This window comes from Hippichthys cyanospilos, chromosome 5, assembly GCF_059441005.1.
Source record: "Hippichthys cyanospilos isolate Australia breed blue-spotted pipefish chromosome 5, RoL_Hcya_1.0, whole genome shotgun sequence".
In the NCBI taxonomy this organism is placed as follows: domain Eukaryota; kingdom Metazoa; phylum Chordata; class Actinopteri; order Syngnathiformes; family Syngnathidae; genus Hippichthys; species Hippichthys cyanospilos.
In genome coordinates this window covers 20,560,044-20,586,040 of record NC_142373.1, presented here as the reverse complement: position 1 = coordinate 20,586,040, position 25,997 = coordinate 20,560,044, and the positions used below count along the sequence as shown (strand labels likewise).

Here is a 25,997-nt window from a genome sequence, read left to right as displayed (position 1 = left end):
TGAAAAAACATTTCATTGTAAATGTCAGCACAGATTGTGGGTAGTTACTGTGTGAGCAGTTAGTTTTGGACTTTGTGATGGCATTCGCAAAAACCGTAAAAAGTCACTTTCATTTTTCTGACTCACAGTGTTAACAACAAAGAACATCTAGGTTTCTTTGGGTTAGTTTTAGGCAGTCCATTGCCCCACTGGACTGACCGTCAGTCCATCAATGATGGATGCCAGTTTCATCGACAGACCAGTGAATGATGGTAATGGTAAAAAAATAAAAAAGGCAAAGTAAAACGTTGGAATTGCAATATTCATCCGTCGTTGTAATCCTCTGGATATGTATGTCAAATGTACCTCAGCCCGCCACGCCCCTTTCCGCTTACTGAAATAAAATTCAACTGGCGGTGTATTAATGCCGTTTTGCATTATAGTATCAGTAAAATGATTCTTTTGGCCCTGTATTGATGTTGATGATGTTGGAATAGTCTCCGTGAACCTCGTGATTTTGAGGGCTCAAGACGATGGATGGATGCATATTGCGTGGCCCGCCGCCATTGAACTACATCATGAAGAGGGCAAGGCAGCCGCACGGTAACTGGTGACAAATATCGGTATCAGAAATTAAATCGCCAATTCTCCAAAAGTAATCCACATGCATACATTACACCATGGAAAGAATAAAATCATGTTATGAGTCCTTTTACAGTGCGTCCAGTTCGTAGAAGTGAAAAGCAAATCTTCAGCGCAATCCATGGTCTCTACTAAGAAATGAACATAGTGCGTACAGTAAGTATGTTTCTTCCTGCAGGTGCCCCGTGTTCTACTTACGAGGACATTTCTTGACACAGAAGGCTCCGTACGTGTATTTTGCCCTAGGGTTGTGTTCCACCTGGAAGGTAGTGGGGTTGTACAAAACAGGCTGTGGACATTGCGTCACACATGCCCCGCTGTCGTTGAAGTTTGTGCATGCCTGTACAATTTGACAGAAAAATATATTGGCACTCTTAGAAACAAAATACCAAAGCCAATGCTGTGGCTATTTGAACAACTTTCAAATCTGCTAATTGAAACACATTCTATGAGGGTCATGCACATCTGTCTTAATGTGTGTATGTGTTGTGTGCTTACAAAGCAGTCAGTGTCCTTCGGCCCAAAGCAGCCACCTGCACACTCACGATGGCAGCAGTCGCTTACATAGGGACCAAAACAGCGACCGTCACATTGCTCAGCACACACCGTCTTGGTTACTGTGGATAGAAGAATACACAGACAAGACACGTAATACCCCAAAATTATATGAGCAGGGCTTTGTGGAGGGAAAATTGTACTGTACTCAGTCACTTCAAAACATTCATTGCAAGCTTTAAAGTGTTTGGTTTTTTTTTGTTGTTTTTTGTTTTTTTTTTTGCTGCTAGACACTGAAAATTGCAGCATTTCCTGAAAATATTTATTAAAATGTTGCATGTTGCTTGTACAAATCCATGTATTTGATCACAAATACGTAGCCGTAGCGTCTCACAAAAACGAGTACCGTATTTTTCGTACTATAAGGCACACGGGATTATAAGGTACAACTCCAATGCAAGACCTACTTTAAAACTTTTCATCTATAGGACGCACCACATTATAAGGCACATCAAATAGAAGCTATAGTATTAGCTGGGGTTGTGTCCAGTAGGTGGGACTGTGCTAAAGTGAATTTCAACAAAATAATCATGCATGCCATCAAATACAATACGACAAATACAAACTCCCACTTCACCATATTAGCATTTCATTTCACCTGTGTGGTTTAAAATAAAATGGCTGATGGTTATTTAATGACATTTTCAAACCAAGGACGTGGACAAAAGACACAGTGCGATGACTTTAAACTTTTCTTTTCAAATGAGGAAAGAGAGCAAAAGCACTTTTTCACATAATATAAAATACAAAAATGCATCATCCAAACATGCCTGGGAGGTTCAATTTCAACAAGCTGTGACTAACAGTATCTGTCAAAAGCTCCGTTTTCAGGAGGTGACGCAAAATGAACTGAAAACCGGGAGGAAGCAAAAGAATTCTGGCAAATGAAATCATGGTTATGGTGATTTTATGATGAAGAAGAAAAGCCACATTTTGAGAAGTCTTTGCATGATCTGATCATCCTGTGGTCCTGGATTCGTAAACAGCAATTTTTCATTCTCAATCAGGAAAATGTATGGTGGGTGTGGGAATCGAAGCGCCATTTTGACGTGTGCGAGTGTGGAAGTCGACGGCATCAGTTGAGCGTTAGCAGCAAGAGGAATCGCTTCCAGCAGTGTTTGTTATCCAAGGCTGTGCCACATTATTTTCATTAAAAGAACAAGGCAGACCGAACCAACATCTAAATCTATCCGTGTTCAATCACAAAAATGAGATTTATTCTGTGTTGAGATTTCTTCAAGCGCTCCAGTTTGTTTAGTTTATTACTTATCTTATTTTGAAATATCTACTTTTAATCTGGAAGGGAGTGATGTATTCCCGTTTACGCTCGTCATTTAACTCTTAGCAGCGTTTGTGTTAACAAAGGTGGTTACCTTCTTGGTTTCAAGAAAAAAACTATCAGACTGACCCAACTATTGAGTCCATCCTTGCTCACACACATTACAAAGACATTTATTTTGTGTTAAGAATTCTTCAAGCGCTTTAGTTTGGAAAGTTCAATTTTATCTTCCTCTGAAAATGTCTACTTTTAATCTGAAAGGCCACACTATATTTCCGTTTCCTCTTTCTTATCTAATCGGACACGCATATCGACTCTTGGACCTTTCCTGACATCCAACGTTGAATTGGTGGTGTATCCGGACCTTCACAGATTTCCAAGGATGGGGTCAAGATTGAATTTCGCCAACCTAAAGACTCCGTCACTTGCGTCAGAAAAATGAATTTACGTTTCGAGCCTGCTTAAACGCTGGAAGTCAGATTTGTCGTCGTAATCACTTTAAATCCAGACATTTCAATACATACGTTTGAACTTTTGCCGTTCAAACACAATACTGTGTTATCTACTGACTGATAAAAATTCCCTTTGTTGGTGATTTTGAGATACGCATAAATGTATCCCTGAAAATGTCACAAAGCTCTTCCTTGAAGTAATTTTCCCTCATGCAAGGTTTCTAGTTATGATTTTGTGCAGTTAAACAAAACAGATTGAAAAGGTTGCGAGGGAAAGTAAGGCAATCAAGGATGAATCATCACATGCACGTCTGGTAGGAGACAACAGTGTGAGATGGAAAGCGTGATAATGGAAAACAAGAAGGACGGCCCCCGGTGCCTATCTGTTGCCCATCTGTAACACGTTGCTAACGGTGATCTCCGAGTTCATTCCTCATTATCTTAATGGGATCGTGACCACGGGACAACTACATCGAGATGTACCCGCGTCGGAAGTCAGAGATTAGGTGGTCGGAGCATAGTGGAGACCAGATAGACCGTGGGATGAGTTGAGAAAACGGATGGCAAAGAAAGTCCATTAAAACAGGAGGAGTTGAAACATAAAACAGAAAAAAATATTCAATTGATAGGGGGGGAAATTGCCTCGCGAGCGTGTTGTGTACTTCAATTTAGATTGTCTGAGAAACATGCCTCATCAAATGAGGACGCGAAGGGAAGAGATGATAGTTTGAGAGGAAACTAATCAAGCATAGGGGCTAGACTGGCCGATGACCGCTATTACCAGTCATGAGCAGCCTTCTTTGGATCTTAGCGTCGATGCTGGGGGACATGACACGTTTGCGTGTCTAAGGAGATTGGACGAAGCGTTACCGAGCGAAATCAAGTGATGGCACGGCCTGTGCCATTTTTAGATCTTACAGGATAGCTCTCAAAATGCAAGTCCAAAATGGCAAACGCAATTTTGATCAGAAACATATGTGTGTCCGGAGATTTTTCACTAACCTGGCCTTATTATCGCCCAACTAGGACTGACTTTGAAAGGGTCAAAACATTATCAAATATAAATATATTTTTACTTTCAACACAACTTTCAAAGCCGTTCCGTCTCAAAGAAGTTTTTTTTTTGTGAAGAAAAAATAAACGTTAATAGCTATTCAATGCTGCAGATTTGGCAGCCGGGAATATGCAGATATAATGCGATGCATTGCACAGAGTCATTTTCCACAAAACTTTTGTGAACAGTTTTGAAAGTCATTTTTTTGCTCTTGCGTGGCATGACGATCAGCATTCTAAAGCCAGCTCTGGTTACCAACTGGTAATCACACAGAACAGATAATAGCATGCAGTTTTGTGCCCATAAAGCTGTATTCACACAGAAAGTGACTGATAGGATGGGATGTTAATAGAATACAGTGATGAGAAGAGATGACAGTAGGCAGGCCTGTGGTTACACTCCCTGATCAAGTCAACTTTTTGGGGTGCGAGGGTGCCGACTACTAATGGTAGCTGAATGAGCAAATGATTAAGCAATCAGCAAAGCAGAGCTCAAATTGTTTGTGAACTAGAAAATATGATCAAAAGCTAGTTATATCATTTACTGCCATCTTAATTAAAATGGATTTTTGACCAATATAGTTTGCCAGATTTTTTTATTGTATATTGTCACCAATGGCAACGAATGACTCATTTTGGCAACAAAACTGCTTTTCCATGTGTTTTGCAATCTACATTTAAAAGCACCACTTTCTGCTACTAAAAAAGACCACATAAGGCTCACGTAAGAACCTATCAGGGCTCAGAATGTGAATGTCACGAGACCAAACCCAAATTGATTGATTGTTAAATGAATCTCAAGCACACGTGATTTCATTTTCATTTGACAGCAAAGTGAAGAGGGAGGCAAAATTACACAACATTAGCCAATCCTCACAGGCTATGATTAGTACCAGTTACTCCATGGACCAGTACTAGGCCGCGAACCGGCAGACATCTGCTCCAATGAATTAAAAAAAGGACCTTGAACAAATTGTGTGTTTTTGTTTTGTTTTGTTTTTCCCCAAAACTAACAGTACCAATAGTCGAACATATGAAGTAATTTGAATCTTAATATTCTGCTGTGTTTTTTTTTAGTATTTGTATCAGCACAAAATTGTGACATGCCCTCTGCTTTCATTTTCCAATATTCAGCAGTAACTTTTACATTTTTTCAAGGAGCTACAGCTATGAAACCTTTATAGTATAAATGAAAACTTTGAATTTAACTACTTACAGCTTTGACATTGGTCTTCTTTGGGACCCCAGCAACGGCCATTACAGGAGCGATGACACTTCTGACCTGCAAAAAAAAAAAAAAAAAAACCTTCAGTCCAACCTCACTAACTTTTGAATTAGACATCAAACTGCTCATATCTGTGCACTATTAAATAACCATTAAGCTGCTTTCGATGTTATTCACGAGCGATGGTGTTAACATTTGAAATATTTCAGTAACAACGCTGAATATTCCTCATGCCGTTAAGGTGATACTGCAAATATCTTATTTATCGACACGTGACTTTTGATGGTTTCTTTAAAAGCTCGGCAGTAAACCTCAACAAATCTGACTGAGATAAAGACAGGAAAGCATGTCATACCTTTCAAGTTCACGTCAGTGCTGTTCTGGGTGGTTTTGGAGAGCTTAATTGACTGTCTGGTAATTGAGTGAGAGGGAAGTGAGCCTGTGTAAGTGCAGGAGTGTTGTCCTCTGTCCATCAGCCTCTCCAGATGAGAGCTATTAGCGCTGAGACTTACATGAGTCTCCATTTTCCGCCCCCCTCCTCTTCCTATGTGCCCCACTCCAGCGCACACACGCTTTTACTCTCCATCTAGCCACCTTAATCTATCACCTCATTGTGGTTCTCTGAACTTAATGGCTAACATCGTTTTGCTTTGTTCATTTCTCCAGCCTGTTTCTTTATTTTTTGCTCTCTTCTTTTGACAGACATTTATTTATATATATTTATCAGTTAGTTCAATTTCAATTGTTATGTTTAGGCAAATTTCCAACATTTGTGAGGTCGCTGTCACCAATTACCCGGATTGAACATGTGCGCGTGTTTTATAACTGTATTATTACTTACAAGTGACGCTGCTGTTGGTGGGCACCACCACAGGGTAGAAACCCGAGTTCTTGATAATGTCCTGCCAATGAATGGTGTCTGCATGACACAGGAACTTGTTTTGGTGGACATAGACACCTCCACTCAGGATTTCTGTGAAGACATAAAAAGATTATCATGCGAGTGATAGGATGGACTCAGACATTGGTTCAGTCTGCTTGCTTCTTTTTTTTTTTAAAATAATGCCATAACAACCTCAGCTGACACGAAATGCTGTTAGCTGCAACAGGCACTTGCTGCTAACAGCTAACCGACATCCATCCTCTCGCTCGTCGTAATTATTGTAAGTAAGAATATGGCCGATATAAAAATGCACATCTGTGCATCAAAACATGGCTTATGCGGTTGATGGATCAATCATCCTCAAATGGCGTCAAATTAAAAAAAAAAAAGTTTATTTGATGCACTCATAATTTTGGTCTTTATATTTTTTGGGGGAAAAAAAAGAGTGTGTCTTATAATTGGGGAATAGCAGTAAATGCTTTTCAGCCATTTTCACAAGTCAGCAGCCTCTTAACTAACACATGCATGTGTTAGCATGCTAACACAATAGTTTGATGTGGTTGAAATTTGAGTTTTCATTTTTGCCAACAATGAAACGTAATTAAACTCCTTCAATTTTTTGTGCTTTGTAATAAAATCATTTTCAAATAAAATAAACATAACCCATGCCATATGCTACCAAAAGATGAGGAGTGGACACGATCATTTTACTTACTGCTGTCAAAAACATAATAACATTAAATAAAAAAGAAATAAAAAAGGATTCTGCCTTGGTTTATTTTCATTATGTCTGCAGCGGGCAGAGGGAAATCAATTGCTCAATTCAACGTTAGTAACGATTGTTTTGTGTGAACACGATCTTGGTTTGTAGATGTAGCTAAAATGTTGACAATCAAGCCCTTGTAGTGAAAAATAAAATCTGTAATCATTTGTGAATATGACTTCAAAAGGAAAATAAATTGACAACAATGCACTGCATGACTACCGGAGGAAAACAATATGAAACTCAGGAAGGCAGAACAAATGCATGCGGGCAATTATATTGGTAGTAAGCGGATGCTGTGAGTTTTCCTGTGTGTTTTTATTACTACAGCGGGGGGAAGAATATGATTAAGAATGGGAACCCAATAATGAACCAATGATCAGGGAAAAAAAAGCCACGTTAATGAGTTTGTGAGAATGAATATATTAAATATTGAGAAGACTCTTGGAGGGATGCGTAGGAGAAACAGAGGCTTGTTTATTGTAGCGTTAGACAACTGCATTAATTAATATCCCGATCATGATTATCTCTCACTGATATCAAGTAAACTCAAGTGAGTACCATTAATTCCGCTCTAAAATTCCATTCCTTTAAAATGGCCAATGAATTACAATTGAAACGTAGTAAAAGGTAAAACCACCAAATTGTACTATTGTGAAGTTTTTCAGTTAATGGACTCGATGTATGGCCAATATTTTCTGGAAGCATTGCTCATTAAAGCAACACGGTCAACTGAAGACTTAAAAAAAAAAAGGTGTTATGACTAGGTCAGTAGAATTACGGTATTTTACACACGACTGAAAAGCCTTCAACTTTTCCAATCGTTGATTTATAATCTCAGTTCCCCTCATACGCATAGACCGCGATTTTTCATTTTTTTGAGGGTGTGGAATAAAAACACTTATCGCCACGTAAATCCTTCACTTTTTACCTGCACATTTTAGTTATAAATGTATTTTTTATAATTAAATTTTTATAACCGTTTGACATTTTTATATGCATGTATGGTCCAATTTTCCCCAAGTTGTCCGTTTCTTACTCATTTAACTCATTTGTGAGTGGATGACAAAATGCAGTCAATGACAAAATGCAGATATTGCAAAGTATCGGTTGATGGCAATCAAAATGGTGTTTTTTAGTCACAGATAAATAATACGGCAAAATTCATATTCACTGGTATAACAAATTGAATCATTTGAACCTTTATTTTACAATCAGTGTCTTTTTTTTTTTTTTTTCTAGATCAATTGTCAAGGGAGATTTGATGGCAAGGGGGCATCAACCATTACCCTGATCCCCTAGCATATGCTTGGCCTCCAAAATGTAATTGCATTCCTTGGCTGGTGATTAAATTTAATGCCGATCCCTTCCAACACTATTGTTTCCTCTGAGTCTTTATGAAAAATTGCTGAGATTTAGGGATTATAGTATTAAACTAAAGCAGGGCTGCACATCCGCTTAAAGATGAGAAGACGAGGAAAAAAAAATCATTAAATTATGACAGAATGATTGTGGGACGTATTGTCGGTTTGCATCCCGGCTCGCTTTCTTTAATCTTAAAGTGTGATAAAACCTTGTAATCTGAGTTTTATGGAAAAGGGTGAGGAGGCGAAGGCCTATAACAAAACACTGTGATAAGATAAATCGACGAGAAAGGATGAAAAACAAAATAAAATAAATGGAGACAAAAGACAGGACAGACATTATTATAGAGGCGTGAATGATTAAAATACAACCAAAAAGACATTGGCTTGCAACGGCTGAAGGCCATTTAACTTATCGGGGCTGATGTGTGATCACCCTAATGCTTGAATGAAAATGAGGCACCCTTGGGAAGGAGGAAAATAAAACAGCAGGAGTCAAAGACACAAGGCAGGAGAAAGGGTGTATGTAAAGTGAGAAATACCAAGCGTGCTGTTTATAACACAATGCTGATTACCGTATATTCCGCGCTGGAAGGCATACAGGATTTTAAGGCGCACATTCAATGACCGGCCTTTTTTAAAATTGTTTTCATGTACAAGGTGTACTGCATTATAAGGCGCGGAGAATAGAAACTATAGTAGTGGCAAGTGTTGCGTTATAAATCCACTAGATGGAGCTGCGCTAAAGGGAATGTCAACAAAACAATCAAATCAATCAGTCGAACTTATTGAATAGACGATCAAATGAGAGCAAATGAGACAACCCACGTGAAAGAATCAATAACCACCAAGCGAAGTCTTAAAGACCGAATCGGAGGCACTGATCACTTTGATAGAGCAGGTCAACTGACAGAATGAACAGGACTGGAGAAAAGGTCAGAAAATGAAGAGAACAAACTATTGACCTTTGGTACGGCTCAACTAATAACAAGAAACAAGGTGGTAAATGTTGACCCAGGGAAAAGCCTAAGGCAATACTGTACTGTACAGAGATTGCATTGCTGCGGGTTGCGGAATGTTTTGATCTGCACTATTCAATATTTTCTCATGGATGATATTGGCAAAAAAAAAAAAAAAGAAAAAAAGAAAAAAATCTATTATGTTTCTACCTTGGAAGATATGAACAGACCATAATTCAACGTCAACACAGGAAATGCAACACAGAACATTTCTCAATAATCTGGAAAAAAAAAAGTCAAATATTTAGTGAAATATAGTCAATTTTTCGGGCCAAATCTCTTACTTTGTCATATGATTAGCACCCTTGTTTCTGTTTGTTGTTTTATCGCTATTCATTTAATTGCTCAGGAAGTGAAGAGATTAAGAATTTCATTGTGTGGTATAATAAGACTATACATATGACAATAAAACTTTTGAATCTTGAAATTTAATGGTCATCGACATGGATCAGCAAAACACAAATAACAACTACATCCTTGTTCATAAAAAGGTGAGTTTCTAAGCAGATAGCGGTCTCTGAAAACAAATTATTATCATGCTTGGTGTTGCATGCAGTAAGACCTCTCATATCCCTGTGGAAACCTGAGATGAACAGAAGAGTCCTTTTCATGTTCCATTACCCACCACTGCTCCCATCAATATCTGCTCCACTAACCAAAGACTTCAGACTCAGAGGGAATACAAATATGTATGTTTTATCAATTATTAAGATGCCGCAAGGTTTTGCAGAGTTGAAGGATGAAGAATATTAGAGCATTCAAATAGTTTTGGAGTATTGCAATACCTGTTTGGTCCGGTGGACTCGCAATACAATAAAGCAAGCTATAAAGTACCAACAGAAATGTTTGGAGTCCCAAAAATTGTGCAGTAAAAAGGACAAAGTAAGTCTAAGGTTCAAAATGCATTTACAAGAGGTGAGCAAAAACCCCTAACAGCTATTAACAAGTGTCACAGTAAAAATGATTAAAATGATACAAAGAGCGTACTGTACATGCAGCAACCGTCATTATCTTCTGAATATCGCTGTTACATCCAGCCTAGGGGAACTGGGATGTAACATAAGTGTGTGCTCCCCCCAACCTCTCAGCACCAGAAAAAGCCCGTGATACTAAAAGATACTAGTCGAAACAGCAGTTTGTTTGTTTTTTTTGCTTCGGAGGGGGAGCAAACAAACAAAATAACAAACAAAAGATCTTCTAAATCCCTAACTAGCGAGCCCCAAAAAATGGAAACAAATGACAATTGGCTCAACTATATAACTAACGCAAAAAAAGGAGAAAAATGGTTAAACAAAAATGGCGTCTCCTCCCTACTACTGCTCTATTTACAAATATTTACAATTGGACAAAGACAGCCGAGTCACAACTAATCCACACTAGTCTGGAAGAAGGCCGTGTCTGGTAGTGGGCTGTTTAAATAGGGCGGCAATAGGGCAGCAATCAGGAGAGTCAGCCAATGGGTGGACACCACCTGCACACAATTGACTCACTCCAACAAAAAGGCACACACACACACACAAACCTAGGAGAGAACACAGCAGAACACACATAAAAACAACATATGACCCTCATAACAATCGCAACCACTGATATAACGCAGTCCTATTTGGAAGAAAAGTCCGCTTTTACTTCAAGTGTTCGTTTGTTCAGCTTCTACTCGTCTGTTTTGTTCCTCTTATCAATCTTGACACTGACACTAAAAGAAAAACTTTGAGTTGAATTTTTTTCCTGCCTAAAAATATCACTATTTTTAGGCATTTTATCACTAGTAACATCCGGCAGACGAAATCTCACGGCGACGAGATCTCGGTTAAAAACGAGTTGATGAAACAAACATACCGGACAAAGTTGTCAAAATTTTTGTTAGTGATCAAGTTTTGTTGAATAAAAGAGTAAATGAACGACGATTCATATTTTGATGTCCAAAAACATTGTGTCCGATGGATAAAGATTGATTTGAAAGTCTGTTTCCCTGTCAAAAATGACGCATCTCGGATTCAGGCTAATGAGAGCGCTGTCACGCTATGTTGAAATTGCTTCAACAGTTTCTCGTCAGAAGCGGCCAAAAAAAAAAAAAAAACATTTCAAGGGATTCATCCCTGCTGTCCTAGCAAAGCACCTACTCTTTCCGGCAGTCTTACTATCTCTGTCAGACAGTGGCATTTGCGAGGAATCAATTAATAGCGAGCGAAAGTGACGGCTAGCACCGAACTTCAATTTAACACTCTCCTCCTCACGATTCACATTAGAGGCTTGCAAATGTGACAATATGAATGTCGTCCTTCAAAAAGAATGTCCCTCTTTCCCCCTTCCCGAAGATGTGAAATATTGAGTGTGACATGGGAGTAATTGCATGGGAAGTAATCAATTAGTCAGACAATTGAAGGAGACCTGAGGTCTGCGGGCTGCCAGGCAAACTTGCTTCAGCTGGCATAATTGTTCTTTTTTTCTTTTCCTTAGTAGATGGTGAACGGTTGGAGATCAGAAGGAGGCAGCAATTAAATGCCCCTCCTCAGAGGGACATGTCCACAGGTATCGTGCAGAGTCAAATTGTCCCTTTCACCTTGCCCATCAATTCTTTCCCCTGTCCATCATTTAGCTGCAATTTCCTCACTGTGCGAACATGCTGTGATCCATTCTACAATTCAGGGAAGCCCAGAATATTACTCTGAACTTTATATTTGTGCTACACTTCACTCTTGCTCCTTGTTTTCTATGATATGGTTTAAAAAAGAATGTAAATATAGGATGCACTTGTGTAGAGTAAGCACCCTTAATTTTAGAGTCAAATTTTGGTATTTTCTGTTACCAGGATGCACCAACAGTTTTGGTGACAGTCAAAACTACAATAAAACTGAAAAATATTTCCTACATTGTGAGAAGCCTGCTTTCCTCCTCTCCATCACCTCTGTCATTTCAAAGAACACATCAGTCCCTGTGTGATATACGTAAGCCCTTGCACAGACACACACAAACATACTTAATGGCTTGTTCTCACTCTCGCTCCTTCACTACAGGTTAGGAATTGCTCTCACAATTGGTATGAATACATACTGTACATAGACATCTTTTATATATCATATACCCGTTTCCTTTTACACATGTCTTTGGTCCCGGTAAAATTATCAGTAATAGTGTGGCATTTAGTGCTAGAGCCTATGTACTGGTGGTTATCTCGTGCAGAGTTCTCCAAACTCTTTCATTTGGGGGCTGCATAAAAACAATGGTACACTTTGGAATTCTTTATTACTATTGTTATTGTTGTTGTTAGCATTTTTGTTCTCAAAATTATCGTAATAAATGATTTTAAATGCATCTTAGCATAAGAATAAAAGCTCTACAACATTAAAACTACTTATTTTGATAAAATATACCCCCCCCCCCCCACACACACACACACACACGCACGCACACACGCCCTGTTGTTGTTGTTTGTTGTTTTGTTTTTTTTAATAGCCTTGCATAGTCCGCGAAATAACATTTTTACTATGTGCTGCGGAGTTGCTGAAAATGGAGGGCGGGCTGCAAATGGCTCCCAGGCCGTAGATTGGGCACCCTTGAATGTCTTGGAAATACAAACCCCCCCTTCATCAGGTTTAAAGTATTTGATCCTGCTCACTGTAACTGAAGATACAAACCAAAACATCACATAGTTTGTTTTTCCTAAAAAGGTACTGATATAAAAAATGAGGAGCATGAAGTGAAACAGATGAGGGGCAGAGAGCCGCAAAGGGGAGTGAAAAGAAATGAAAGTGAGACAGTAAATGAGACAAATAAAGAGAGAGCAGATGGGCCATGAAGAAGTGGATAATGCCTTTGGCGTATAGCAACGGTCCTGTGTACATGCATGCAATGAGAGAGGATCATTCAGCAGATGGGGCCTCAGTTTGGAAGTTGCATTTTGGACAGACGCAGTGCAGGCGTTTAGAAAGATGAATCAACAACACTGAAAGAATGGCGATATTGTGGGTAAAAACAGGAAAGTGTAGGAGGGGTTGAAGTCAATTGTCTTCAAGCCCAAAAACTAGAAGTTGGAGAAGGTATTATATGGTTAGGATAGCAGGGTACAAGCTAGCACCGTATTTTCCATACGATAGGGCGCACTTACAAGCCTTCAGTTTTATTATATTCGTTTGAACTCTAGGCATTCAGCACCGCCACACCGCAAACACTTTATTTATATATATATATATATATATATATATATATATATATATATATATATATATATATATATATATATATATATATATATATATATATATATATATATATACATATACACACACACACACAGAAACACGCACAACTACCATTCATTCATGGGTTGTATTCATGGGTTGTATGAACCCAAACGTCAACCAGAATAAGAATATTGCAAAGGCACACGGAACAGATTTGCTCCAACTTGCTGCCACTAATAGTTCTAAATATTTAATTTTAGCTTTAAGGCGTTCTCCAAACAAAACTCCTTACAGTCAAGTCGTCAAAGACTGAGCGTTTGCTCCAACCTTGCGTTGAATAAATAGCCTCAGTACAACACAAGTTTTGATTTCTAATTCACTTTGTGTTCACAAAGCATCCCCAAACTGTCTCCCAACATTTTTGCGCTTAAGTTGGCTAAGCTTGATTGAAAGGTGCATCGGAGGGAGTCCGATCCTTGCTCAGCCGGGGACCTCCCCCACCCCATCCTTTAGCCCCCTCAAGTCCGCAGAGGCTATTCACAACGCTCAGTGAGGAAGCCAGAAAAATCAATAAGCGCACTGCTACAATACACTAGCGACAAATTGATTTCATCCCAGGCAATTTCGAACCAAGCAAAACGCACGTGGCTTTCATCACCAGGGGATATTTTACCCGCGCCTTCCCCTGATTAGCCCCTTATATACTTAATATATTTGATCCTCTCGTATATGTTTTGTATGGATTACATCGATCACTTTACCGAGCTCCTGGGAACCTTCTGGCAGTTGAACAATGAACTAATTTGACAGCAAAGTCAAAGCCTCTGTGATAAATGAGACAGCTGACCCAAACCCGGCAAAGCACTTGAGGGTAAAAAAAAAAAAAAAGTTTTGAACTTTACTGTAAGATGTCAAATAGGTGATCGATCCTAAAGACACAAACACAAAGTGTGGCTTTGGCATGGTAGGCAAGCTGGAGGAGAAGTGTCACTCACTTATGATGGAAAAGGGGAAAAGTTTCCAACAGAACTGAAACTAAAGACCTGAAATTATATTTAGACATCTTTCTTACGTTATTTATGAATATTTCATCTGCATGCGACTTTATTCTGTTCTGTTGGTATGCGTGTTCTTTGGGTTGTTATCACCGTTTTCTATTCTTTTCTCTTTTGTTGTCTTTTTGAGTTTTCAAGTTTTTTTCATGTGTTTAAATTCATGTTTTTGTTTTCCTATTGTGAGTGTGAATGCGTCCACCTGTTTGCGTTAACCCGCTTATGTTGGCCAATCAGTTCAGTGTTCCAATTGTTTCTTATCCAGTTTATCCTTGTTGTCTCGTGACCTGGCGATTCCACTTTGCTGTGTTGCGGCTCCACTGCGTCGCGCGCAGTACAACGCAGCCATGTTATTGAATGAGAACAGTTCTACATGCTGCGTGTTTGCGGTCCGGCAACTTCATTCAAGACTTGAAAAATCTGGTCGGCCGCTGTACGCTGTGGTCAATTCCTCAGTTCAGAAAGCACCAAATAGAAAAAAGAACGTGGTCTACATCGGGATACAAAGAAAAATAACTACAATTGCTGATTGATTGGATGAAGCGAAAAGCGACTGCTTCTTCTTGTCTGTGCCATTGTCATCGAGACAAAAGAAGCAAACGCTTTCCTCCTCTTAATTGGCACTGTGTGTAAAAAAGCATATTACTGTTTAAGTCACGATAAAAGCAATCCACTTACAAGTTGAAACAAAAGCTGTATGTACTCGCCCTTTGTAAATGAAGCATGTGTAACATATTTACTATGTATCCATGTAGTAATATATTTAGTATTGTGTTTAATTTAGTCACGTTTTCTGTTGTGAATGAATATGTGTTGTTAGCGCGTTTGATTGATGTGCACGCAAGAGAGGAGGGAGAGAGCAAAATTCGCGCTGAAAATAAAGCAAAGATTTGACCATGCGCTGTTTTGTTTTTTTGCACTTTTTTAGCACGGCATTCACGGCATCACCGTGAATGGGATCTTTTAGAGACCCGTGCAGTTTGATTTCCCAAGGAATATGTGACGTGGCACAGCGCAGCATGGCGGACCAGATACGTAACGTAGTTGGTGGAATCCCTGATCAGTTGTTGGTGTATTTAGTTCCCTGTTTCCCATCTGTTTTGTCGGGTTTTTGTCAATGTTGCGTCACTTGTTTTCCCTTCCTTGTCCGCCACCCTCTCCCAGCATGTTCTATCATGACATAATCTGCCGACTAAAGATTGCAAAAAGAAAAAAAAAACCATAAACAGTACATGTGTTTTTCACAAAACCAGATTTACGTCACAGAGATTAGTTTGGAATTTTCAACAGAGATGTCCATTTGGGGATATCTACAAAACAACCTGCTTTAGGGTCATTTCCCAGCAGCCAAAAAGTTCAAATCTAATTCATTATCTATCTTATTGGGTTTATTGTAATAGAAAAATTGAAGAAGGAACACGAGTGAGTGATAGCAACAGTAAAGCAGATTCAGGCTAAGGCTGTTATGCACATTGTGGCTGGAGGCCACGGATGGCGCATCAAACAGTGGCCTTTCACAGAGTCCGGCCTGAACTCCCTGTGTGCTACAACATCAGCTTGGCACTCAAATAAAAAGAACCATCTTGGAAAAACTAAGATGCTACTGGTGAAATAATAAAGAAATTCCCAAAGTATGGTGCAACTACATGTGAGGAGAAATACAAGTTGGAACAAAACACACAAGAACACGCTGGAGTTTCGCAATCAACCGCTGCAGGCTGCACAATTTCCCTTGGATGGATGGATGGAAATATAAATATACATAAAATGTAGAAATAATAATAATTCGTCCAACACACAGACTTTGACAATGAGATTGCCACTGCACCCCCTGGTGCTGCGGATGTGCAATTACATTTCACATGGCAGAGCAAAGCATGTTTTCTCTGGGTGAAATCTGCCACCTCACTATTGGGGACCATGCATTGTGCTTATAAACCGACTTAAATTTGCTTACCAATAAAATTCTAGGTGCAGTCAGTAAAAAAAAAAAAAAAAAAAAAGAAAGTGCTCTTTTCCAACCTCTGCACCTCCAACAACAACAGAGAAAATCGAATCTCTTGATTCACATTTAGTTTGTCCCACGCTTTCTCAGCTTTGCCCTGCGGGGAAGATGCTTTCGATTTATCACGAGCTTCATTTCTTCATGGCTTCTGGGCTTAGAATGTCAAAAAGAAAAAGGTCCATTGTTCATAAGGACGCAGAGGCACCCACACGTCTCCTAATCAGCTATTAATTTCACAGTCAATGAATGAATGTCTAGCTTTCACTGACCAATGGTTTGTGAGACATTGAACATTCGAGCAAGAGAAGACGGTGAAGGCAAATGGCACTCACCCGTGAGGTTCTTCAGACCCAACTGACGCAGGCCAAAGTTTCCATCATGTCTGTAGTTGAGAAAGATTGCCAGGGAGTAGTGCTCCTCATACAATTTGGTCCCTCGGATGATTCGTAAGTTCTCCAACGGTAGATAGTCAAACTGGTTCAGAGCCACCAGTACGTAGCCCGTCACTTCTCGGATCGACTGCAAAACAGAATCACAAAACGCTTCGTTAGAGCGTTTTAGACATGGAAAAAAAAGAGTATTACCGCATTTTCCACAATATAAGGCGCACTGGATTATAAGGCGCAACCCCTCAAAGAATGGCCTCTTTTCAAACTGTTCTGACATATGAGTTGCACCGCATTATAAGTTGCATAAAATAACTTTTGAGAAAGTTGAAGGCTTTTAGGTGCGCTTTATAGCACGGGTAATTCGGTAATAATAAAAATACGAACCAATCTGAGTCAAGAAAGTTTTACTGTCTGATTTCATACATTTTGGAAAACGTTCTCATAGTTGCAGTTAGAGTGGTAGGGTTTCCAGGGTTTTTATAATTCCCTGTTTAATTTTGTTTGACTCCCCCTTATCATGAAACCACTTTTGTGGGCCAACGACAGGTCATGGGGGACTAAGACTAAGCCCTGTCAGCGAAACAGGGCTGTGAATGATTCTGACTTTAAGAATTCAGTTCAGTAAATTAATTTGAATGGACTCAAACTCAATGGACAAAGACTTGAATTATGGTATATGAGCAAATGTCAAAAATGTTTGGGTAGCCAAAGATCTGAGTAACTTTAAATGTTGATACGAAACAATTACCACAGTTTACCATGAACAATAATGAAGTACTTTGTCCATAATGTCCTTAAAATAGTTGAATGAAATTCATGTTGCAAACAGGTGCATGGTATAACCCTTACCGGTAATTACGGAATACAATTTCATTTTGCCTTGTGATTTTTTTATTCCGATGAATTTCAGTTCTCAGTTGAATTGAACTCTGGCGCACCTCGCAGTGCGGAAAGTACGGTAGCAGTATGAGTGAGGTTCCTTTTGAAGCATTCCGTCTGAAACGCAACCACTATAACCATATTGCTTGATCGAACGAGTAGAAGTGCAGAATGGAAACAATGAAGCAGAAAAAGTGTCCGACCAGAAAACGGGAGGTGCGGCGGGGCACGAGCATGCATCATATCATTGACAGCGTGTGCCTGCGAGGTCACTCTCTACATATTCAATCACGCCAGCGAGTTGAATCAGAGCATCTGAGTGAAGAATATTGGCTCCGGGGTTGGAGAGCACACTGCAACACTTGCAGCGGCACGGGGTTCAGCGCTCGTGTCTGCTACGGGGCCACCGGGGCAGGCATTACTTCACACTTTAAATGTCATTTAGGACTGGCTATAATGTCTGTGGAGACTTTGGCAAAAAGCCACAGAGAAGAAGCCGATGCCGAATAAATCAAAGCGACAGGCTGTGCCCTCTTTCTCCCGGCCGCCATCATGGTGGCTGTCACTAAGAGACAGGCGCTCAGATACATCTTTCCACGCCGGCCTGCTGATAATCAACAAGTGCGTGTGTGTGAAATGCTATTGCAGCTGATGCGCCAAGCTGATATGAATGCTTAGGGGGCGCTGGCCTGGCGGGATAATCGTAGTGGCTGACAGCTGTCAGGGAGCGTGGCCGTCCGCCGCCGGTGACTAAGCCGCGGCTGCGGCTCTGGCGTCATTGCCCCGCTCTTTCTCATTAATGGGAGCAGACGCTCTTTGGTCTGGTGAGTGGATGTGGATTTAGTTGAAACGGCGAGGGCGAATGCGTCTCCGTGGTGCCGGTGGCCTTGTTTAACTGTGGTTGGTGGCGAGGCCTGACAGCTTTATGGGGGACCGAAATATGAACCTTGGCAAGTCCATACAGACTGAGTTGAGGCTTTTCGCTTTGTTTTAGGTTTAGTGAGAGAAAAAGACAACATTGTCTAAGAAGAACTTAGCAGTAAAAAAAAAAATAAATAAATAGTTCAACACATTAGAAAAGGGTGATACTTTTTGCGGTTTCGGTGTTTGGAGTTATGTCCGATGAACTACAATAACACTCCCATGCTCAGTCCATCAAATCAAATAAGTTCATACTATAGTTATATTGTTAATATATATTATTTTAAATTGATTATTTTTACTATACATTAAAGTATTCCTGTCACATATCGTATTTTCTGCACTATTAGACGCATCAGATTGTAAGGCGCACCTCCGATGAATGGCCAATTTTAGAAATGTTTTCATACATTAAGGTGCACCACATTAGAAGGCGCATGGAATAGAAGCTACACTAGTGGCTGCGGTTGCACTATGCATCCACGAAATGGAGCTGCGCTAAAGGGAATGTCAGCAAAACTATCATATAAAAACAGTCAAACTTTACTCATGGACAATCAGAAATTAAGATTTTTTTTCTTTTACGATTTCTTTTACAAAAAACACGCTTTTTGCGCCTTGTCCCCATATGAATTGCTTCAAAACGGGAGTATATATATCATATCAAAATTTCAAACAGAATGTTGTATATATTGTAATTGTAAAAAAACACATTACAAACTGAAATGCAGAGGTAAAATTTGAATAATTTACATGGTGATTCAGTTAATTCAGTTTTTCATCTGCAGAAATGAAAACTTGCATTTAATGCACTTTATAAAACACATAAATAAGGATTGTATGGCACAATGTCAGCTTTTGAGAAAATCGAAGGCTTTTAGGTATGCCTTACAGTGCGGAAAATAGGGTAAAAACTGAGTAAAACCTTTGTATCGTCATAACAACTAGTAAATGGTAGTATAGTCCAAACACCAAAGGGAACTGATTCCCAAACATGATTAAAGTGCAAGGCGCATCGGATCATAAGGCACACTGCCAGCTTTTAGGAAAATCGAAAGCTTTTAGGTGCGCCTTATAGTGTGGAAAACACAGTACATACCATCAACATGGTATTGATATTAAATCTGCGTACGTTCAAAAAGCTATATATTAGGTATTGTACATGAATATCCAGTGGCACCGGTAGAGAATACTAAACCTCATATTGGAAGGATTCTGAATGACACAGAGAAGACCTTGTAAGCTAGATATCCGAAAACATTTTGACACATCATTCACTGTTATTCAAATGGGAACAACCTAAAAACGTGGTGCTGATGCAACAGCAGAAGCCTGTTCAACAATTCACATTCACCCTGTTAGGAGGACAGCTCAACCCTGAAAGACAACCCAAAATTCGAAGTTCATGGACTAAGAAAAGCTTCAAGTTCAGTGCCATTGCCTGGGGAGCTGCTCTATATCCTTTCTGTTTAAATCTTCCATAAAAGCAAAGGGTGTCACCACAGTGCCACGTGCTATCAAATGGAGACACTTCATTGTGGCCACATGGAAGTCAAGATGACAATAATTTCAGGGCACACACACTTCATGAATTTGTTTTGATCATTTTTACTCAATTTGTCCATTGACTTAATGTATACAGGGGCAACTTTATTATGCTTCGGCAGTATTGCAGGAGAAAATAGCAGTACGAAATCGAGAAAGATGATTCTTGTCACGCAAAAGATGAAAAAAAAAGAACAAACCTTGAAGTGGCGGTGCAAATGTGCACATAAATCCACTTTGTGTGGTTACTTTCATCAAAGAAAGATCAATCAAATAGAAAACCTCCACACAAATATTACCCGATGCGTCGCATATGCCGTTTTGAGGGGTAAAAAAAGGCTAAAAGCAAAATGACAAACGAAGATCGTAAACTGGAAATACAGCACGGCCATCCAGATTAAATGCAGCTATTTCAAAATAAGATGACACAGGTAAGTGAAAAAAAAAAAAAAAAAAAACAAGTGCTTGAATGAATCTGAACACTGAATAAATCACATCTTAATGCTCCTCTGTTTGTGAACACGGATGGATTCAGACGTTGGTTCGGTCCGCTTGCTTCTTTTAATGAAAATAATGTGGTACTACCTTGGTTAATAAAAGCTGCTGTATGCAACTCCTCTGACTGCTAATGTCCAACTGATTCCATCTGCTTCCAGCATCCCACTCGCCACATTACCATAATTCTTGTAAGAATATGTTTGATATGTACATACTGTATATACATATAGTTGTATAACAGTTGGCTGACACCTTGTATCTAACCATATGAACGTATAGCTGCCTATATTTGTGCTCCAACTGTACCGTTGTAGCGTATTTTAAAGGATACCGCAAGAGAAAATAGTGAATCGGCATATGCAATAACATAATGTTGACTGTGTCTTGGAAGCGCAGCCATGCTCCCGCCGCACACGCGCGCATCTCTAGAGAGCACCAAAGTCCCAGTAACAGTGAACAAAAGGGACAGTCGGAGCCAGATTCACTAGATTAAAAGGGATTGCTCCCCCTTCCTCCTCCCCAGGCCGGAGCATTGGTGAACGGAAGTGTGGCAGCGGAACAAACCCCTCACTTGAGTCACTGAGACGTGCCCAGTTTTGAAATGGAATCCTCCAAATCCCCAACTTCTAAATGGGATGGAGAAGGAGGCGGCTTTGCTGGAGTCAGCAAAGCGAGCAAGGTGAAAGGATGAAGAAACAGACGCGGAATGATCAGTCAGATGGATCAGAGTACACATATATTTGAATGTGGAATTGAAACTCAGCCTATTTTCAGTTCAGAGCTAGAAAGAGGCACAGTTTACAGGGAAAAACAACTGCTTGGAGTGCAGTCAATGTGGCATTCACTGACCGCTCACCATGTGGGGAATCTGAAACACAGTTAACTCGCAACAAACATATAATTAATGGATTTGAGGACAAGAAACTGTGAAGAATTTCCAAAGGGTGAAATTATCTCTGTTTTACTATAGTTTTCACATGATTGCAAAACCTCATGCACAGTAACAGAAAATACCAGAATTTGACCTGAAAATAAAGAGTGCGTCCTATACACGAGTGCGTCCTATGTTTGGGGGGTTACGATACCTCTCAGTACAATGCGCTATATTATAATTCCTAACAAAAACCATGAGAATTTTGTTAAATCATCAATAAAAGCATTAGTTGGTAGTTTATGGTTCTTTTCGTAGATTGCGACAGAATGTTAGGATATATATATGTACATCAGTCATTCTTAGATGATAGTACTCTGTGCCTAAGGCAGCAGTTTGCAGTGTTGCAGGTGAAGAAATAAGAAAGGCTGAAAAACGGCAAATCTCACGACAGGATAAATTTAATGGCTGTGAGGGCCACATTTATTAAGACAATACCAAGCTTGGGATGTTTTGGAGGCTCCGCAATTGTCACTTTATGGATTGCAATGGCAGACAGCAAGCGCCATTAATTTTAGCCTCAATTTGTCTTGCGCGTCCCACCTTGAGGAAACAGATGAAGACCGATACTGAGATTGAAGAGCGGCGAGACGGCGCATCCCACGAGTAAGACTTACAGCTCCATCAGAGCACTTGTAATGAGTGGACCCCTGTTGGGAATTCTGCAAATAGACTAATTTGTAATTGATTCAGTGCATTAATTACCATCCTGGTTCTGCCTGTGTCATGGTTAATATTGTGCCAATCTGACGAGGCTAGGAGGCCCCTCTGCCGTGGGACCGTTGGGGTGAAGCAGCCATTATTCAATTATGCCCCACATATCGGCAACGAGGCAAATCTTAATCCGTGAGTAATCACTTTCCTGCGCTCCCTAACTACCAGCTCATGAGAGGGTGGGTGCAGCCCGGTGGACCACGGATCCATGTAGCCCCTGGTTAGGTCTTTAATCAGGCTTGGGAATCAATTCCCATCGGTGTTTGGACTATAGCTCCATTTGAGAGGCGTTACGACTAAACGCAGTTTTACTAAGTTTGTACCGCATTTTCCACACAATAAAGTGCACCTAAAAGCCTTCAATTTTCTCAAAAGCTGTGAAGTGTGCCTTTTAATCCATATTCATGCTCTGTCTAAATTGCACTGCCTTATACAAGTTTCTTTTTGTTTTTTTGAGGCATGAAAAAAGTAAAAAGTTGAGAAAAAGTAATAATGAAAACATCAATTAAAATGCTGCATTGCATATGAGGAATTTCTGCTCATGGTTCATTGTATATTTTATAAATTTTCTTTTCGAACTCCACGTGGGGCTTACTCCTCTCCCTTTGCTAAACTCAGTTTTGTATTAAAACTCATTAGAATTACAACGCCATTTAGCTAAGTGACACGGTGTAATTGTACCATCCATCAGTTTCAGCATAATAACCCAGCAAAATGTTGATTAGCCTTCAACCAATTTCACCCATGGCTTTTAGGAAAGAATAGCTGGGTGTCACATCCAGCTCTGGTGAAAATTGCTAACCCATGAAAGCCAAATTAACTTGGAAATTATGGGAATATAGTCTCAAAGATAAAGACAGTTTTACTTTCCATCTCTAGTACGTTGACTCAATTTTGTCAGATAAATCGGTAACCTATTATACTACTACGGTTAAACAATATTATCTCTCAGGCTTTCACAAGTTTTGCGGTCTTCATAATTCTTTTGACATCATAATTTTTCACGGTGCACGTTTCAAGCAAGCCCGTGGGACAAAAGAGATCACAAAACGGTATAATTGATATAAAATGGAACGCCTTAGCAAAGCCAAGGCAAGACCTTTGTAGAAATAGAAACCATTGTTCCCGCTATCTGTCTTACAAATAAAGCATTGTGTCATCTCCAAATTAAGCATAAAAGAAGCTTTGTATTCAAACAGAAGATGTGAGAAGCTTTTATGTTGTCGTTCCTGCCGGTGAGTCCTCCTCCAAAGAGCTGGAGCTGATAATACAAAATTATGCTCATGATAGCTCGTTGTCTGTCGGTGACACATTTCGGGTAACCAAAAGATAACAATTGTGATTAAGAAGGAAGGCTTTGGAATAAAACACCAAGATGAAGAACTTATTTCCAGACATAATTGCGGCTGTTATCCTAGAGTGGATGCAAACTCCATTCATGCGACTAACCGTGTTCAAAAGGCCACAGTTGTTTTTACTTTATTTCAATATAAAAAAAATAGGTCTCAAGCAATGAAGTCTTTACTATATGTACTAAAGTCATAAAGTTGTCCATAGATCAAGAGACTGAAAATATAGGCTTAAGAAGTTGTAACTCTTCATATGTGTGGTAAAAAAAAAAAAAAAAAAAAGTTACACAACATAACCTTGGAACCTTGGAATCACGTAAATAAATCATATGCGCAGGGCACAATACCAAGGGGAACTGCCGCCGCCTCTGCCTGTGAAATACTTGTACAGGAAATTTCCATTTGAAAAATTTAAATATTCATAATTTTTTACACCAATTTTCCATCTGCTGAACAATGAGCATAGAAAAGATGACAACACCCTCAACTCCTGTTGTGGAATTGCAAAGTCCATCTGAGGGTTACCACTTTTATTCTTGGAAGGAACAAATTGTGTTTGTTTTTTTTTCGTCCTTAAAATGACTTTTATATACTTGAATAAGAATCACATCAGCAAAGCTGTCTTTGAAATAACAATATTTAACATTCAGTGTATGGCTGATTTCATCGTCAACGGGTTCCCCGACTTTTTTATCACCATGGACCGGTTAACGGTGAAAATAAAGTGCACACAAATTTGAGCTCACCTTTAACGACAAACTAAAGGGAGCCCTCAGCTTGCATGAGTCTTAAAAATACGTTTCAGGCTTCCGCCTCAAAATGTAACAAAATGTTTAAAAATGCACACAAATTATATTGATTAAATATAAATGATTGACATATACTATCCATTTCAATATGAAATGTTAATTAGATGCAAATAAGTACTTATCAATGCAAAACCGTTGCAAATGCTAACATATACCAAAGAGAAATACCTGGCACAAACGAAAATGCTAACAAACTAAAAGCACAAAATGCAGTACTATTGAACATGTTGAAGTTAAGAAATAACCGCAGTCACAAATTAGTGCATCAACAAACAAATTAATTTTGGTCAAGTTGTACAGCGACTGCTCTCAGTTAAAGTCAACCCGTCCTTCCTCACTACAAAATGTAATATCAACAGCGGCCAGAGGTGGCGCCAAAAACAAAGATCAAGCCAAGCACAAATGAATGAACTGTTAAAGGATTAACTAAATCAGTTCCAAAACATCGTTATTTCAGGTGTGACCCTGTACCAGTTGATCCACGGACCCTGACCAGGCCACGGACAGGGGGTTGAGGACCTTTGTGTTAGGCTTCTCTGCTGTGAGCCTCTGTGTTCATTCTGCAATCTTAAAGGCTTGGGAACACTCTGTGGCTTTCATAAATGTCAATTTATTTTATTTAAACATGATGGGCTCTATTTGCTTGGTTTTCCTTCTTTTCAAATGCTGATGGCTTCGGCAGCCAAATGAAACACAATGGGGCACATCATTAAGTGTCTATATGTGTGTGTGTGCGTGAGAAAGAGTGGCGTGAGGGCAGCCAATTGGGTCAGAAAACTGATTCCACAGTTCCCTCCGGGGAGAACAGGACCTTCTCGTTCAATTTTAGAGAGTGCCTCTATGTTCACAGAAGAAGGCTGTATCATACTGTATATCATTCTCATTTTTGGTGGATTGGGATCGCAATGACATCAGCGACAATACCCTATATACTAGACGAACCCTGCAGCTTGCAAATAGCAAATACCTGCATATAATTCATGGCCTTCATAAATACATGAAAAAAAACATAATTTAGTTTACACTCACACACAATATATATATATATATATATATATATATATATATATATATATATATATATATATATATATATATAGGCTGCATGATATGGTTAGTTGAAAGGTTTGTGCATGAAGAGGTAAATAATACTTTGTGTAATAATTTGAAAGAGGCATTTATTTATTTATTTTATTATACACCACCTATGTCTTAAATTGCCCCACCCGCAGATGCATATAAATGAATGCATATTTAGCTTTTTTTTTTTGAACTGGTGTTTGTTTGAAGAGTGTCATATGCGTTAGACCTTACTGATTATCTGTAGCTAAATAATGATTGATGAATTTGCACTTTTTTTTAAGTTCTTACACTGGCAGTTGATCTGAACGGACTACCCGCTTCTTCTTTCTTATAAATGTATAGAGCAGGGGTCTAATCAAACTTTATTAGGTAATAATGCAGTCGAGGTCGCTAAAGGGTTGTCGTGCCCTCCTCATGCAACAGT

The 25,997-nt window shown here is 39.4% G+C and overlaps 1 protein-coding gene across 3 annotated transcripts in view; it reads right to left on the bottom strand.

Annotated features, from left to right (window-relative positions):
- Positions 1 to 25,997, bottom strand: part of erbb4b (erb-b2 receptor tyrosine kinase 4b) — a 198,319-nt gene that overhangs the window by 62,511 nt on the left and 109,811 nt on the right. For all 3 annotated transcript variants that reach the window (XM_088414941.1, XM_088414940.1, XM_088414942.1), the window contains exons 3-7: positions 16,788 to 16,974; positions 6,027 to 6,158; positions 5,177 to 5,242; positions 1,120 to 1,238; positions 820 to 961 (exon numbers count right to left, since the gene is read on the bottom strand). In XM_088414941.1, coding sequence (XP_088271067.1) covers positions 820 to 961; positions 1,120 to 1,238; positions 5,177 to 5,242; positions 6,027 to 6,158; positions 16,788 to 16,974 — 646 coding nt within the window. The remainder of the gene's footprint in view (positions 1 to 819; positions 962 to 1,119; positions 1,239 to 5,176; positions 5,243 to 6,026; positions 6,159 to 16,787; positions 16,975 to 25,997) is intronic.